Source organism: Pleurodeles waltl, chromosome 1_1 (assembly GCF_031143425.1).
Source record: "Pleurodeles waltl isolate 20211129_DDA chromosome 1_1, aPleWal1.hap1.20221129, whole genome shotgun sequence".
Taxonomy (NCBI): domain Eukaryota; kingdom Metazoa; phylum Chordata; class Amphibia; order Caudata; family Salamandridae; genus Pleurodeles; species Pleurodeles waltl.
Window position 1 is genome coordinate 330,827,243 of NC_090436.1, and position 13,329 is coordinate 330,840,571.

At 42.7% G+C, this 13,329-nt stretch overlaps 1 protein-coding gene across 2 annotated transcripts in view; it reads left to right on the top strand.

The window, feature by feature from the left end:
• The window catches only part of ZSWIM6 (zinc finger SWIM-type containing 6), a 368,676-nt gene that overhangs the window by 288,599 nt on the left and 66,748 nt on the right, over positions 1-13,329 (top strand). For both annotated transcript variants that reach the window (XM_069222559.1, XM_069222552.1), the window contains exon 8: positions 3,046-3,192. In XM_069222559.1, coding sequence (XP_069078660.1) covers positions 3,046-3,192 — 147 coding nt within the window. The remainder of the gene's footprint in view (positions 1-3,045; positions 3,193-13,329) is intronic.

The window sequence follows — 13,329 nt, forward strand, 5'->3', positions numbered from 1 at the left end:
AGATTTGCCCAGTGGTGCCCTTTTTAAATGTGTCCTTTGCCTGGACCTGATCCAGCCAGACAAGTCAACTGGATTTCTACTGGCTGTGCTGGTGCAGCAAGAAGAGCTGGGTCAGTCTGATCCCAGTGCCAGTGACCATAATGCCACGGTCTGGGAGTAGCAGAGATGGAAAGGGGAGGGGAGGCTGTAAGAGAAGGCCATTATTCGCAGTCACTCACCAGAAGCTTTGTATACATTCAACCAGTGCTGTATAACCCTCACTCAGGAGATGATCCCAGTGACTCGCCATACGAGCTCTGGGTTTCAGGGTGGGAAGAGTGGATAAAGGTTTTGACAAGGATCAGGGGCCCCCGATCATCTCCTGTTAGCCCTGGGCCTCTCTACTCTTTGGTAGATGTTGCTAATTTGCCCTTGACATATTACACAATGGCTCTAGCACTCATGGGCTGTGGTCCTTGACAGTTAGACTGGGCTCAGGGGCCCACACCTCCTCATTGGCCTCACTCTTCCACTCTTTTAGCATAGAAAAAGGTGAAGGATGGAAGCCCATCAGTGATTGTTAAACATCTGAGAGATCCTTTTCATTGGCTGCCAAATGAGATGTGTTTGTAACAATTGAAGCAGAGCACTGACAGTACAGAGCCCCAATAAGTGTTTGCTCTGTCCCTCCCACTTGTTGCTTGCCCTGTCCCATCCACAATTCCCGCCACCAAAAACATTAACAAAGCCAAATAGCTCTTGCATATGTGAGAGCTGTTTAGCTCTTTTTTTTTTTTTTTTTTAGCCCTGTCCTACATTGAATTCTGTCATAGTGCTTTTTTTATTTTTTATTATACTTTGTCATGCTGAACAGCAGTTGTGCTGCTGTACAATATGAGCAAAAAACATTGACCAAGGCAACAGATCTTGCACAGGCGAGGCCTTGCTTAAAACAGTTGTGGTGTGTGGATGGATATCCTTTGAGAACCAAAACACAATCTGCTTGATCATGGATATGATCAAACCATTAAAACTAGAGTGAAAGCACTAAAACAAAAAACAATGGGGGTTATTCTAACTTTGGAGGAGTGTTAATCCGTCCCAAAAGTGACGGTAAAGTGACGGATATACCACCAGCCGTATTACGAGTTCCATAGGATATAATGGACTCGTAATATGGCTGGTGGTAAATCCGTCACTTTTCCGTCACTTTTGGGACGGATTAACACCTCCTCCAAAGTTAGAATAACCCCCAATGTTTGGAAGCTAAGGTTTATGGAACAGTGTTATAAACAGTTCCTGCTTTCACGCATTTACATATTATCAACATAAGTGCTATGTAGTAGGTTAGCAATGAAAAATAACAGCGAAGTAATTCTTGATGCTTAATCCGGCCTTCAGAATGTAGTACTTTTAGGATAAGAGTTGAGATAGGGGTGTGTGATGGAACTCGTATCAGTTTGTTTAAGCATATGTTAATAGCTCTGCTACTACTTTTTCTAGCTTTTATTGTTTACTAGGACATTCGGTGCAATTTGGCAATCATCACAGGCTCACAGCTTGATTTGTTTCTATACAAATGAGGAATGTTACATGACGGCATAATGAAATGTTTCCTAAAGGGGCAAATATTCAGATTGCTTTGCCGTGTTTTGTAGAACTAGATAAACACAAGTTACGGGCAGTGAACGTTCAGCTTAAATGGCTTGCTACTATATACAATTAAAAACTTGTTTTTTGTGGCGTACCTTCCTTAATTAAATTAGAATTGGCTTGGGAATGTTGAGTTTTTAGATGGTATTTCTTTGCCGTCATACTATGTTAGAAATCTCTATGAAAGTGATGGCCAGAGGATACAAAGTAAACGTACTAACATGACTAGTCAAAGTATAATTCTAGTTTGCTTCAAAATTCCTCCTAAACAGAGCCTGGTGCCCTTAAAGTGGCAAAAACATGATTGCTTTGTGCAACAGGAAATAATTTTGAATACTACCCAGAAAATCTGTATGTGCTATTAAATACCATAAACACAATTATCGTAATACCTGTGCTTTAGATAAAATGATTGGATACCGGAAGAACCAAACCTGCACTTGAGGTCTCCTCAATTGAGGATTTTGTATTTTGTTTGTAGATCTTTTTATAAGCCGAAAAATAGTAATGAGTCGGGACTTATTTGTCACTGTGTAATCTCGTTGATGGGTAGAGTACTAGGGCCTTGCTTATTTGTCAAAATTATACAACCTGGCACGAGGATTTGCACCCCAAGGCCCATCAATAAATCACATTAACTGATGCTTGATTCGTCAATTAGACGGTACAAATGGACATCTATTTAAATTGTTTTCAAAATGCTTGAATATTGATTTGCAGATTTTAGATATCATGAGGCTGGTGAGTGCATAAATTGTTGATTTTAGCTAGTTTGTTTGTCTTCAGGGCTTTTGAAATAGTGGCTATTCTAATAATAAAACAAAGCTGAATGATTTCATCTTCCCATCTCAAATTGTAATGCATTTTTTATTTGAAGAAGCCCACTTTATAAATTTGGGTCACAAACTACAGATCTTCTGCAGATATCTCTTGATGTTTTTAAAAGGACATGCTATTGCTAGAATTTATGGCTTCAATAAATATTTATATCTTATATATTATTCATGCAGTGGAATGCATAGATTTGCATTCCATTTCTCATTGTGATCTTTAAAATGTGATTGTCTTTTTTGGCATAAGACGGGGCCTGATTTCACATAAGTATGTCTCCTTGTACTGTTAAGCACACACTGATATCATAATTAAAACTGTAGAGAAATCCTATGCCGCACCTGCTCTGGCCCATAATTATTCTCGGCAGTTCTAATTCAAACACCAGGAGTAGTGTTTCTTTCTTTGATCCATACCCTGAACCATGTTTTTAAACCTTAAAATGATGTGCTCGTGTGTTTCTAATCATGTTTGGGTTTCATACGAGATGTGCACATACCAGTGTAATGTGCTGTGTTGCATAAACAGTGTGCTTTTTCATTTGGAACTGTTAGATTCATCGGACTTTTTTTCACTTTCTAGAGCTGCTTCACAAAGGATTAACCTCAATAACCAATCTTGAAGGTTGGGTCGGTCATCCACTTGATCCTGTCGGTACTCTCTTCAGCAGCCTGATGGAAGCCTGTAGAGTGGATGATGATAGCTTCCACGGATTCCATGATTTTTCAGGTAAAGAAAGATTAATTTAATATTGATGTACCGTCTGATTTCTAGCATTTAATGTTTTAATTGTGATGTATGTTTTAGGAAACTAGTTTGCTGCACCAGGAGGTACATTTTGCCATGCATCTTGACCTGCTTTGACCAAAGCAGAACAGAGCTATTTCGTTACCTTGCTACCACTAGACTATCCAGGGGGTATCATGAATCTGATGTAAATCGCTTCCCTCCCATAATTCTGCTACCTAGCGTTTGAATTTTATGGTATGTTTTCCTCTGAATATTAATAAGGTGTACATACCAACCATAATCGTGAATAATTCATTCATATTGACCTGAAGCCCACTATGCTTCACTGGCGATAGCTGTAGGTGGTTCTACCATTGATTTATGAGCATGTATCAAGCTGTGATTAATGATGTGCAGTTATAAGAGGAGAAATAACATGACTTTGAAAGAAAAGGTTTGAATGAATGACTGACTTCCCCTGTTTTTTGGCTTTGTCTGAAATTATTTGGAGCACGTCCTGCTGTAGATCACTTTTTGCACACTTCTAGTATCTACAGGGAGTGCAGAATTATTAGGCAAGTTGTATTTTTGAGGATTAATTTTATTATTGAACAACAACCATGTTCTCAATGAACCCAAAAAACTCATTAATATCAAAGCTGAATATTTTTGGAAGTAGTTTTTAGTTTGTTTTTAGTTTTAGCTATGTTAGGGGGATATCTGTGTGTGCAGGTGACTATTACTGTGCATAATTATTAGGCAACTTAACAAAAAACAAATATATACCCATTTCAATTATTTATTATTACCAGTGAAACCAATATAACATCTCAACATTCACAAATATACATTTCTGACATTCAAAAACAAAACAAAAACAAATCAGTGACCAATATAGCCACCTTTCTTTGCAAGGACACTCAAAAGCCTGCCATCCATGGATTCTGTCAGTGTTTTGATCTGTTCACCATCAACATTGCGTGCAGCAGCAACCACAGCCTCCCAGACACTGTTCAGAGAGGTGTACTGTTTTCCCTCCTTGTAAATCTCACATTTGATGATGGACCACAGGTTCTCAATGGGGTTCAGATCAGGTGAACAAGGAGGCCATGTCATTAGATTTCCTTCTTTTATACCCTTTCTTGCCAGCCACGCTGTGGAGTACTTGGACGCGTGTGATGGAGCATTGTCCTGCATGAAAATCATGTTTTTCTTGAAGGATGCAGACTTCTTCCTGTACCACTGCTTGAAGAAGGTGTCTTCCAGGAACTGGCAGTAGGACTGGGAGTTGAGCTTGACTCCATCCTCAACCCGAAAAGGCCCCACAAGGTCATCTTTGATGATACCAGCCCAAACCAGTACTCCACCTCCACCTTGCTGGCGTCTGAGTCGGACTGGAGCTCTCTGCCCTTTACCAATCCAGCCACGGGCCCATCCATCTGGCCCATCAAGACTCACTCTCATTTCATCAGTCCATAAAACCTTAGAAAAATCAGTCTTGAGATATTTCTTGGCCCAGTCTTGACGTTTCAGCTTGTGTGTCTTGTTCAGTGGTGGTCGTCTTTCAGCCTTTCTTACCTTGGCCATGTCTCTGAGTATTGCACACCTTGTGCTTTTGGGCACTCCAGTGATGTTGCAGCTCTGAAATATGGCCAAACTGGTGGCAAGTGGCATCGTGGCAGCTGCATGCTTGACTTTTCTCAGTTCATGGGCAGTTATTTTGCGCCTTGGTTTTTCCACACGCTTCTTGCGACCCTGTTGACTATTTTGAATGCAACGCTTGATTGTTCGATGATCACGCTTCAGAAGCTTTGCAATTTTAAGAGTGCTGCATCCCTCTGCAAGATATCTCACTATTTTTGACTTTTCTGAGCCTGTCAAGTCCTTCTTTTGACCCATTTTGCCAAAGGAAAGGAAGTTGCCTAATAATTATGCACACCTGATATAGGGTGTTGATGTCATTAGACCACACCCCTTCTCATTACAGAGATGCACATCACCTAATATGCTTAATTGGTAGTAGGCTTTCGAGCCTATGCAGCTTGGAGTAAGACAACATGCATAAAGAGGATGATGTGGTCAAAATACTCATTTGCCTAATAATTCTGCACTCCCTGTAGTGTTTGGAGTGACATTGCAAGTCTTTTTTTCCTAAGCAGAGGTTTCAAAGTACCTCCCCTAATTTCCACAGTGCACTTGGCTCATAGACTCACTGATAGCATTTCGGATGTTACTTTTGATGCTCTGGACCTGCCAAGCTACAAAAGGGAAATCAGACTCCCTGGAATTGCAGCTAGAAACACTTGAAGACATTAAGTGACCCCTGAAAGCTTCAGGACCAAAACCAACTATGAAAAGAATTCAAAGCCAGGTCATATGAGATTGCGTTGTAGGAAATGGCTTCTGGAGAGTGCACACTTCCAATTTAGTCCTAAATGTAATAACAAGTTCCTATAGGCAGGCCAACATTCTGTATCCTCTGTTTCCCAAAGGACCACAAGGAATAGTCTTGTTAGGCCTTCAGGTGTAAAAAGATGATTTAATATCAAAGGGAAGGCTCTGAAATCTGCACCAGCTCCTCAAACACAGACTGCACTGGCTGAAGACCCGCAAGTCATTGTGATGTCTTTCTTTGAGCTGGCATGGTCTCTACCACAGCCACATCCAGGTCTTGTGGTGCCTAAGCCCCTGCTATGCTCCTCAGACTCTGGCAAATTTCCCTGCCACACAGAAGTGCAGAGATTCCATCAGCTTTTTGCTGACCAGAGTCAGCCTAATGGTGACAGCAATGATGGTGAAGGATTTCTTCCATCCTATGATGCTAATTACCATATGGTGATAAAGCATTCCAGTGGGCTGGGTATCCCACCCGATACTGGTCTGGTTTCCCCGGGCCACCAACTGATAAACGCATTTAATTTTCCAAAGTAATAAGGAGGGTTGCTGAGGTCCTTTATCTCCACCATAGAGGTAAAAACTTAAGAGGTCCTTCAGTCTAGACAGGCACTGATCAAACCACTCTTAAACCTCACCACCCCTCACTGGTCGGTCAGCCACCACCATAGAACTGTTGCAGTAGACCAAGATTTCCTCACACAGTCCTAAGTATCTGACAATCTTGTTGTCCAGGCGCCCACCAGTAGAAACAATCCCTACTCCTGTCCTACCACAGCCAAAAAAAGTGGACATATTAAAAAGCATAGGTTCTCCTCAGCCAGCCTCGTTTTGAGGTCTGCCAATCAGAGCATCTTATTAGGCTGCTAGACTTGGTTGGACCTGGTGATTGATCTTGCCCATTGTCCCATGTAAATTACAGGCTTCTCCAGCCGAGACTATTTGGGATACGGTCAAATTTGTCTAGGTAAGACTATGGAAGCTAATGTGGTATTTCTTTGCCAGGGTTAGATGTTGTCCAATGGCTTCTCAGGAGAGGTCCAAATATCTTTGGACACGGCTTTCGCCTGTTTGTGAAGAAAGATTAGACCCTATTACATTCTAAGGAAAGCTGGGACACTGCCTTACTGGAGGTGAATGGCACAAGGGAGCGTGCAATCGCCCCAAAAATGTTGTCCTTTTTGGGGACATACCAGGGGCTTGGCATATTGACGTCTGACTCCTTTGTCCATGCAACAGGCTTCCTAGCTTTATCAAGGTGTGGGCCGTGAGCTCAACAGACAACGACCTGGCCACCAGAGTCAGCCTTCATCCCAATCTTGTGCCCCTGTGACCACAACCTTCAAGCACCTTTAGTGTGCCCTTATAGGCACACAGCTACCCAGTAGGATCGTCACTACCTGCGAGGATGGCAACAAATCACATCCAACAGATTAATCCTACAGATTGTCCAATGGATATACATCCTGCCTTGCCTTTTCAGCTCAACCCACCACACCTGCCACCTACTTCAGACTACTTATCATAGGACCACATGTCTGTTTTATGCCACAAAGTGCAGGCCTTTGAAGTAGGGACTGAATGTTATTTCTGCTACTTTATAGTACCCAAGGATGGAGGCCTTCGTCCTGTCCTAGATCTTTGCCCTCTCAATTTCTTTCTGCAAAAGGACAAATTCAGAATGTTTACTGTGGGCCATGTTCTCTCTGCCCTGGATCCTGGAGACTAGATGGCGATATTCTTGCAAGCCCATAAACTCTACCTATGATCATTGAGGGCTTGAACACTTTGTTTGCTGTGCTCACTTTCAGCCTCATCAGTGTCCAGTGGTGGTGGTGGTGGTGGTCGTCGTTGGCAATCTTTGGGTGTGGGGTTACCAGTTTTTCCCTCCTACAGCTTACTGTTGAAAGTTGGATTGCCGCAGGGATTGCCGCAGTTAGTCACAGGCCAACTCTTGATGGGGAATCTCCTTATGTCTTTGGGTTTCTCAATCAATCTGCCAAAGTCACACCTTACTTCTTTACAGAGGCTTCCCTTCATGTGAAGCATCCTGAAACTGCTTTTTCGAGTTTCTCTTGCAGACCAATGAGTCCAGGAAATTCGGGCTATGTCTGTTTCAGGCTCTGACCTGGCTGTCTGTGGACAGCTTTGAAACCTTTGTGTCACCCTCTTGCCAGCCATGCCGGGTGACACATGCGAGTCCTGCAGTGGGACCGCAAGTCTCAGTAGGCCCATTACCAAGCGGACCTGTCGGATTCCATCCAGGTTTTGGAGGGGATTGCATAAGACCTGCAGTGATGGCTGCCCAATCACAGCTGGACCAGCAGCAGACTACTCTCCTCCGGTCTTCCCCTTCTGGTGTTGGTTTGAAGGTAATCTGGTAGAGGTGGAGATTAGCGGAATTTGCTTTCCGGTGGAACCCACCTCCACATCAGTTTGCTGGGGTTGAGGGCAATTCTCTAGGCATTGAAGGCCTTCCTCCCCTCCTTCGAGGGACTGCAGGTTGTTGTGGACAACACCACCTGGTGCTACTGTAACAAGCACGGGGGAGGTGGGTGTCCTGAATCCTGTGCTAAACAGCTCTAAGCCTCTGGAGCTGGCTGAATCATAAGGGGGTTCTCTAATGGTATGTGACCTGGCTGGTTCTTTAAACACCAGGGCACATGAACTCCACTTGCAGTGCCTAGAAAATCATGAATGGTGGTTACCCCCAGAGGTGGCACAAGACCTCTTCCAACAAAAGAGAGAAACTTACCGTGTTCTCTTTGCTAGAGCCAAGAATGCAGTGTCAGCCCTTTGGTGCACTGAAATTTCCAAAAAGGCTCTCAGACGTATTCAGTCTCCTGTATGCCTTCCTACAGCTACAACTCCTTCCCAGAGTTCTGAAGATCAGGAGCAACTGGGCCAAAGGCATTGTAGTGGTCTGGATTGCACCAGGATAGTATGGTACCTGGATCTTCAGGGCCTGCGCATCTGTCCTATGATCAAACAGCCAATTCATGAGGCTCTTCTGTCGCAACTGGAGGGCATGGTCCTGCAACTGAGCCTGTGCAAGCTGTTCCTCTATTTTTGACGAGCGGCAACAGTGAATCCCCCTTTGACTTTCCTTCCAAGGTATTTATCTTGACAGCCAGATATCCTTCAATGAAGTGTGTGTATGCTCGATGCAAGGATACGTTTATGACTTAGTGTAGTGCCCTCAAAACTGATTTGAGGTGTTTTCAATGGAACAAGGACTTGCTGTGGGCACAGTTAAAGGGTATCTGTCAGCCCTTTAGGCCTTTGTTTGCTGGACCAACTGAACAAATCACAGGCTTCCACCTAAGCTGATTGAAGTCCTACTGTGGCATCACAATCTGGTTCTCACATTTTTAATGTATGCCCCTTTTGAAGCAATGCACAAATGTTCATTGTGCCAACCCACCCTTAAAGCAGCCTTCTTGGGTTTGATAACATCTGCAGAAGGGGTGAGTGAATTTCCAACCCTTTAGGTCCAGCCTTCCTATACCACCTTTTTTCTGGACACGCTGGTAATAACTTGAGCTGCAGTCCTACCAATGGTGGTGATGTCTTATGTTGGCCAAGTCACACTTTTCTCACATTCTTTGCTTCACGCTATACCTCACAGGAAGAGACTCCATTTGCACCCCAAAACGGCACTCATCAATTGTAACCGAGAACATCTGGTGGATGGGCAGCTCTTTGTGGGGTTCTCTGGGATGAAGAAAAGCAAGACTGTGCAGAAATTGACCATTTCATGTTGGATAGTCCTCTGTATTAAGATCTGGTGGTTAAGAAGCAACCTTAAGGAGCCCTGAGGTCCTACTCCACAAGGACCAAGGTTGCTAGCACTGCATTGACACAAAGTGCACATGTTCACAGAGCACCACTGTTGTGGCAGTCAAATGTGTCAAGATGGTCATTTTGCTTGCTGGCCATGCAGAACTTTAGTTCCATAGACCCACCAGCTTAGGAGATGCTACTTTGGTATCTGCTCACACAGTGAGGATCTGCAGTTAGAAGTGTGTGTGGTGTGTTTTTTTTTTTTTTTCCCGCTCCTGGTGGATACTATATATAACTGCAGATTTTTCATCACCCTCCCACCTCCTCGTTCTGTGGTATGGTCTCTTCAATCTATAAACATCCCAAACTAGTAATTTGCACGTTGGCTTGTTAAATTTGATGGGCTCCACATCTGAAGGTGTGGGAGAATTCCTGAATGAAACTGATGTTAGCACATATTGGCAAATCCATGTAGCTCCTTTCCTGGCTTCCAAAGTGGAATAGCGTTGACTCAGTCACACAGCACCATCTACCGGTGCACACACTCTGCATTTTGAGTTTTCAGGATCCAGTTTCACGTGGTAAGGAATCTATGGTTTGATAGTGTCCACCCAAAACAATTTGACAAGGCAAGTCCTCCTACGCACTCCTTTTCAGTCAGAACATGCTGCAAATATAAAACATTGCATGGAAGAATCGGATTGCAGCTTCTAGTGTAGATTTACATGTTCTTAAACTCTGAAATACCTTTTTTTTTTACATTGCATTAGTATACATATGATTTTACACTACTCCATTCTACATAGATTGCCTGGCTTTGCATCATTACACTTTGACCTATATGGAAAGACAATCTGTAGTCTAAATCCTGGTGCATGGTTGGTTTCAGGGGAGGGAATCATGAACTACCTATAAACTGAAGTTACTACAAAGAAAAACAGCTTGCAAGGCCCATGCTCAATACTAGATAGCAGGAGTGTTCGAAGCTTGTGATCTACAGCTCTGCAAGCTGCAAACAGATGGCCACAGGTTAGTCATGATTTCCGAAGGGCAACCATGTAGATTGTTTCATCAAAGGTTCCTGTGAATGAGGCGTGCACAAAAAACTGATTAATTACCCATGGATCCCACTTAAATAATTAAACAGAATAGCCAAACTTCACGCTTTAGTCTACTGTAGCATGCATTGCAAGCATTTAATTGAAAGTATATAAATGAAGGATGCTTTCTTGCATAACCTTGTTACTTGCTTATTTAGGTGTTCCACTGTAAAGGACCCAGAAGGGATTCCAAAACTTGGTTTAATCTGGACTGCGTGCCCACTTTCCTAGAGCCTGTGTATTTATTTCCCTTTCATATGCTTGCTATGAATGATACTCCCTGTAAGGGCAGATGGGACTCTATGAACTGGTGGAATCATTTAAGAGCTATCTTGGTGTCTACCTTATGTTCGGATTGATTTCACACATAGTTTTTGTATTGGATTTCATGTGACCATTCATAAGGCAATAACAACTTTGACAGATTTGTTTGTTTTTTTATGCACTACATCATGGAAACCAACTTGCAGAGTTTCTGGTGACTTTGGAAGTGCAGCATTTTTATATTGCTCCTATACCCGATCAGTAACGTGGGAAAGTTGCAGGAATTCAGTCAACATAGTTTGCTCTACTCCTTTCCTGAGAAGGCCAAAAATAGAGTGAAATCCCCGCTACATGAAAGGGAACTGCAGATCGCCCCCGTAAACAGGAGACATTGTACACTATGTAATTAAGAGCATTACAAAGAATAAGCTGTATAGAGATAAACAAGTGCCAGGTTCTTCTGGGGCCATACTGGAACTACAAAGTAGCTGCATGCCCAGGTGAAACGCAGTCTCGAATAATTTAAAACCTATCAAACGTGCCGAAATTTTATCCGAGTACAGAAGTGTAGAAGCAGGCCCTAAAAAGACCACGTGGTCTGTAACTCGGACTCGATTGGCATATCAAAGCCACTGTTTAAGCATGAAAGAGCACTTTACATCTGAACACACCAAAATTGGACATCTGTATTGAGTTCAGACAGAGCCATTTTTGTCCTGCTAAACCTAAGTGTTAACTGCACCATAGTTAATTTCCAAGATTATATAGAGCCTTAAGACTTGTCTTATTCAGAATTTCTAGGAAGTCTGTGTAGACGTTACAGGGGCAAGGTGGCATTAACGGCTCCTAGAACTCAAAACATTCCAGAAAAAGCCTGAAGGAACACCCTAGATCAGTGGTTCCGAACCTGTGGTCCGGGGACCTCTGGGGGTCCGCGAAGGCTCCTCAGGGGGTCCGTGACTGCTTATTAAAGTAAATATTAACAGATTAGGTCCTCAGCTTTCAGTAATGACTTAGTAGAGGGTCCCTGGATTTCAATAATTTTTCAGTGGGGGTCCCCGGGTTCCAGTATTGATAAAGTGGGGGGCCACAGATGTCAAAAGGTTGGGAACCACTGCCCTAGTTCAAGGCTGAATTTGTTCCCCTTCAGCACCTACGTGAGAAACCCAGTCACACTTGCAAACTATTCCTACTTAACTTAGTCTCAGAACTTTTTGAAATAAGAATACCTATAGAGGCATAAGGTTGTAGAGACCAGTCATTCAACTATTGGGCAGGTGGAGTCAGCTGGTGACTACACTAGTTAATCCTTGTATTTTCAGGTCAAGGTCACAAATAAAAGTACATTGAAGCCCTGAAGTAGCATTGAATAATGAAGGCAGTGGTCAGTCTTAGTTTCTTCATTCGGAGATCAGAGTCAAGCAATGAGTGCCGCTTTTTCATAATTATCCAAGCTTTATCTAACCACGTGCCAGGTGGGTTTTCAGGAGACTCTTCAGTTTTGTTAAAATTCAGAGTCTAAGATGTAGTAGGGTTGTTCCATGAAGACAGTGTTCTTGGAGAAAGGTCATCTTTGTTTTAAACCAACACCAATGCATGGTTGTCTAGAATCACTTAAAATAATTGTTCCAGTGTTCCATTTGCAGCAGGCTGCGACGTGGACACCACTGGACACGTCCGTGAAGCGTTACTGTGCGGATACTCGGGCAAGAAAACCTTTTAGGGCAGGCTATTTATTCTAAACAACTGATTTGTTGATATTTCAAAGACCCACTCGCCTCATGTGAATCTGTTTTATGTATGGTACATAGGAAATAGATGCCTGTCTGCAACCAAGTTATCGCAGCTACTCCTTTTACCATCGCCCTAATTCTCCGTGAGGCCAAGTAACTAAACAAAAACATTGTTGGAGCACTATACAGTCTGAAGCTGAACTTTACATGTGGACCATCATAGTATTGAGGTCCGTACCAGTTACTAATTCTAGGCACTTGTTGTCTACTTTTATTGAGAACCAGTACAACAGTCCAGCCACTAGATAGTGGATTTTTGCATAGTAAATTTATAGTGGATAAGCCATACTGTTCGTGGGAGATATCTTTTCTTCAGCTAACAGCACAACCATTTGCATGTGTGCCACCAAAACCTAGTTCAGCTGCTTAAAAAATACACAAAGTAATATAAATCCACCTTCTAATATGACATTACTTAGCTTAGATCGCATTTACGTTGTCTGTTTCAGCACATCTTAATGGGGAATGTTGTCTACAACCAGGATCCGTGCAGTGGTGTGAGCTGCTAGAATTGGCAACCCTGCTTTTAGCACTCTGTGTAAGACGAGAACTATTGAATTGATGCACCCCAAAACAGACCACCCTCTCACATGTCGCTCTTACTATTACTGTTGCCCTCAAGTACATTCTGTCAAAGCTCTCAGTTCATACATTTCGGTTCAAAATTCTCTTGGTCCCGAATACTTATTCAATTAAAAATAAAATATCAGATATAATATTGAGTAACTCATCTTTCCAATTTGCTTTGACCTATATCTCACATCCAGCTCATACCAAACCCCCGTATTTCGAAATCTAGCATT